The 4,863-nt window shown below is 37.0% G+C and overlaps 1 protein-coding gene across 1 annotated transcript; it reads left to right on the forward strand.

Annotated features, from left to right (window-relative positions):
- Positions 1-291: 291 nt before the first annotated feature.
- LOC133857859 (guanine nucleotide-binding protein subunit gamma 3) lies at positions 292-4,112 on the forward strand. The gene is made up of 5 exons (XM_062293218.1): positions 292-1,194; positions 2,237-2,289; positions 2,407-2,451; positions 2,525-2,569; positions 3,554-4,112. Exons 1-5 carry the CDS (start codon positions 1,048-1,050, stop codon positions 3,936-3,938), a joined length of 675 nt encoding a protein of 224 aa, XP_062149202.1. The 5' UTR covers positions 292-1,047; the 3' UTR covers positions 3,939-4,112.
- Positions 4,113-4,863: the final 751 nt, after the last annotated feature.

The following is a 4,863-nucleotide window of genomic DNA, read 5'->3' on the forward strand; positions in this document are numbered from 1 at the left end:
GGCTGAGCTTGACATGTTGCACGGTATAAAAAAAATAAAACTCTTTAAAAATGAATTAAAAATAATAAAATAATTTAGTAATTATTTAGAAAAGGTAAAAAGGAAATTGTGGTCGTGTAAAAAGGTAAGTTAATATTTGACGTGAAATTACATGGGTAAGTTTTTTTTTTTTCTTATCTCAAAGTCAGAGCTGATTCGTGGTTGAAAGCTTTGAACCCACCATGCATTTAACAGTTAACACACAAAGCTTTTTTTCTCTTTCCTACGCAGCGGTCACGTGCGGTCTGAGGTATTTCCATCGAGCTTTTCGCTCCCCGGCTCTGCAAAAACTTGGCAGAGAGAAAGAAAATATATATAAAAGAAGACACACAGACCAGAGAGTTTGTACAAACTCCGAAAACTCACTCAAATTTCGATCGAGAATCCCTCAACTTTGCCAAATGGGTTCGTACAGAAACTTGCAGTTGCAGGCTTTTTTCACAGCCGTCTTTACTATTATTATTATTACTTCCATGCACAAAAGATGTGCCTCGAGAGAGAGCTCAGACCACCACCGCTTCTACTTTTCACTCATGGCCTGTGACAATAATAGCTCTCTTTTTAGCCTTATTATCACTCTTTTCTCTTACCCTTTAAGCCTCATTTAATCCCTGCAACCACGGTATGACTGTATGATACATACATTTATGTACCCTGCTGATCTTGCAGAACCTACTTGGCTACTTCCTTTCCTTTTTTTTTTTTTCTTTTTTTTTTTTGCTTGTTTCTGGGTAGTAATTATCTTTGTCAGAGGGCCGAATTACAGCCTCTGCCACAGACTTTTCGTATACCTTTCGCACCTAACATCATTTGCCGCTTCTTGTTTGTTACTTACTATTACTGCTGCTGCTTCTTTGTTACTACTACAAGTACTGCAACTATAGCTGCTTATTACTACTTCAAGTAGTGGCAGCAGTTCTTGCTCCGTCATTTTCTTTTTTTTTTCACTCTGTGCTTTGAGTTTGGGGTTATTTTAGAACTGAGAATTGGTTTTAAATTTGTGGGCAAATGGCTGCTCCGTCGGGTTCCTCTTCGTCGGTGCCGTCGCTGCCCCCACCACGTCCAAAGTCGCCGCCGGAGTATCCAGATTTATATGGGAAGCGCCGTGAAACGGCCAAGGTCCAGATGCTTGAAAGAGAGATTGGTTTTCTTGAGGTGATTTAGTTAGATTTTGTTCAGTTGTGATTAATATTTATCAGTAAATGGGCTAATTTGGTTTGTTAAATGTATTGCTAATGCTTCTTAATCTCAAGGCATTGTAAACGAGGCCTTGGAAATGTTATAGTCAATTGGGATTGGAAGGTTATAGCTCTTTTCTCCTGCTTTGATCTGTTTTAGTACACACACGTAAAGGTTTTTGGTATTTAATCTGAGGGGGGATATGAATTTTATGGGATCAATTTGAAGAGTAAGAAGAAAACTTTCATTCATATATAATAGTCAACATTGTTGGAATATACAGATTTTGACCTAATCTACATATTGGGAATGTTTTCTTGAAGATGGAGAGAAAAAAAAAATTGGGGTTGGATCGCTTTTGCCCTGATACATTTGTACACGAATTTGCTTGGCATGGCGTAAAAAGTATACCTTTTTGCTAATTGAAGTGGTGAAAGCTGACATTAGACATCATTAAAGGCAGTTGTTACTGTTTAGCAACCTCGGACCCTGTAAACACCTGATGCTATATTCCTGGCCATCTTCCACACTTGAGGCTCCATGTTTTTAATTCAACAGGTTTATTTTAAGAACTTTATCCCAAGCATCAAATCCCCACCATTCACTGTTTAAACATCATAAAGGACGAACTCTAGACATGAGTTCTGCATAATGTTTGAGCAGCAGAGACCAATTAATGGGACTTTGCTATTTTGATCAAACCTTATTTTCTATGGCCCTACATTAGGTTTACATATTTGAAATCCATTAGTTTAACTCTGTTTGCACTCATATTGGAATTATTGGTAACAATGAGATGTCGTGCAAGTTTAGATTGAACCTAACAGAACACCATGAAAATGTGACTGATGCTAGAATATTCATCTTATGTAGTTTTTGAATTCAGTAACTACCTCCCAAGTTTCTAATTCCTATCATAAATTTTGAACAAAGACAAGTTTCAGCAAAATTTATCAATTAACTAGCTTTTCATATTTATGGATGGGCAAAAATGTACTGAGAATTTTGCTGTGAGCAGGAGGAATTAAAATCCATTCAAAGCCTTCAACCTGCTTCTAGATGCTGCAAAGAGTATGTTTAATTTTGCAATTTTGCTTGTTAAGCATTTAGTTTACCAATTTAGTCATATAGAAGGGTTTCATTATTTAAAATTTTTCTATTGATTGTTTGAACATGACCATTTTGCAGGATTGCTGATTATGTGGTGGCAAACTCGGATCCCTTTTTACCTACGTAAGAATATTGTTATCTACTCTCTTATAAATTTCAAGGGGATTGTGACGGTTAAATTTTTTGTTTTAAGCAGAAATCGGAAGAATCGCCGGTCCTGTCGCTTCTGGAAATGGCTATGGTACTATTATCTTATCATTTTGCATTATGTTCTATACATATGTAAATGTACTATTTGTGAAGTTATTATTTACCGGAACACTAAATGATGGGCGCAAGAAACAACAGTCATTCACAATTACTACCACATGACTTTAGACTGTCGCATTTAGAGCAAGGTTTTGATCTTAAATTATGATCCTGGCAATTGTAGCAATGTTGCAATTTGTTTCAACTGCTTGACTTTCATATTACCTTGACATTATAACCCATTAATCTTTTTTGTGTATTCACTGTCTGTTCAGTGGAGTGGTTAAGATAAAAATAGGTGTTGTATTCTTTGGATAGTTATATAGGAAAAGTTATTCTAAATTTTTGGATCCAAACAGCCACTATCCAGTTATGGTATGTGATGCTGCCTTACTTTCTAGATTCTTAAAGACAACGTGAAAAAGTAAGGGATTTTTCTTTGGTTCCTTTTTCTGGTCTAATATAATACACAAGTGACAACTTAAATTTCATCTTAGAAAGTAGTTAGATCAGAATCTTGTGAAGAATTCTGTTTTTTGCAGTATTTATCTTTTCACTAAAGATGAAAATAGGGAAAGTTCCAGGATGCAAGAAACTGATCTCCTTTCTTCTATAGACACTCACTTTTCATGCTTACCCATGCTTTAAAAGGTTCAGCAAGAAGACATGAATCCTTCTATAAAAATCCAATTTGTTGTGATGAATGATGGGAGGGCCCTGTGCTTTTTATTTGATCTTGATTTCAATTAATAAAGGTGTGCATGATGAGGCCTATTCTGATCAGAAAATTTCACAGATTGAAACTTTATTCCGGTATTTGTCCCTTATTGGTGTTTCTGCTCAGATTACTCTTTCACTACACATAACTGATCAGAAAAACAAGCATTTTTTTGTCTGCACCTTAAAAAGCAGAATTTGCCAACTCAGGCCTTGTGTAAAACCTTGCATATGTAATAGGAGTGGCCTTTTTGTGCAGCAAAATGCCCTGTTTTAACCTCTCTTGGATCTGCTGTTGCTGCTGTACTGGGTGCTCCCTTCATTTAGAAATGCCACGCTGCTGCTATGACTGCTGTGACTGCAATCTATGTAGCTGTGGTTCCTGCGGCTGCTGTGACTGCAACCCATGTAACAGTTGTTCCTGTGTTAGTTGTCATTTTCCAAAGTGGCGGTGTTGCTCTTGTCCCCGATCACATTGCTGTAGAAAAGTCTCATGCAGCAGAAAGTGTTGCAATCTTCCAACTCCTTCATGCCCAGATTGCTCTTGCTGCATATGGAGATGCTCATGTCCTAAATGTCCGAAGGTACGCCCTTGTTGCTGTTGTACAAAAATCTGTTGTAACCCTTGCTATCTATGTTACTAGCATATTCATGCAAATTCCATCAGAAGCTTTGTTCTCCAACATGTCATTTTATTTTAAATGCTGTATAAAGTTTGGAAATATAGAGCGCTATAAGATAGTGTCTTCATATTCGTTACAAATGGACGTCAAATAGATCTATGAAGGAGGTAACAATGTCTTCTACCCTGCATCCTTCGATCTGTCTTGATGAATGCAATTTTCATATATATATGTATATATATAGATGATATGGATCAATTTTTGTGGTTCATCATGTTAGAACATTAATTGAAGGATTAAATAAACTATTTCCTATAAGCTTAAAGCTTAACATGGTATTAGGGTCAGATTTTGAGTTCGAAACCCTGCTTCCGTTAGTCACTTTCTATTTTAGTTAAATATGTCACATGTTAGGCATCATTTATTAGGGCGGGAGCTTGAGTCCATAAGGTTGTTACCTTTATGACTCGGTAGATTCTATGCTTCTTCAGGGCCTTTGCCCTTTGTTCTCTTTCTATGTTTAGAAACCTTAGGTAGTGCCTTAGACGACAGTCCTGCTCAGGATGAAATGCAGGAGTCCATAATTCAAATTCAAATGCTGGTCCTACAACAAACCCAATAATTCATGGGAATTATTAGATGGGCAGGCCATATTTTGGATCTTCTAGTGTTTGTCAGATTCATTGTCCTGCAAAACTGAACCGCAGGATATGAGGAGATGTCTTTTCATTCAGTTCTTCTGCAGGAAGCCATTTGGGTGAATGGTGAAAAAATATTTACCTGAGCTACCGTATGAGACCAACTTGTTGTAAATACACGGTCATTATAAGTGGCAGGAGGACTTTATGACTTCTCAGCCCATGCCACAGACTGGTGTCAACCCAATTTTTCTTCTTCTTTTCTGAGCAAATCAGCAAAACAAGGAAACTGAACAGGCAAAAACAGG

This window comes from Alnus glutinosa, chromosome 14, assembly GCF_958979055.1.
Source record: "Alnus glutinosa chromosome 14, dhAlnGlut1.1, whole genome shotgun sequence".
In the NCBI taxonomy this organism is placed as follows: domain Eukaryota; kingdom Viridiplantae; phylum Streptophyta; class Magnoliopsida; order Fagales; family Betulaceae; genus Alnus; species Alnus glutinosa.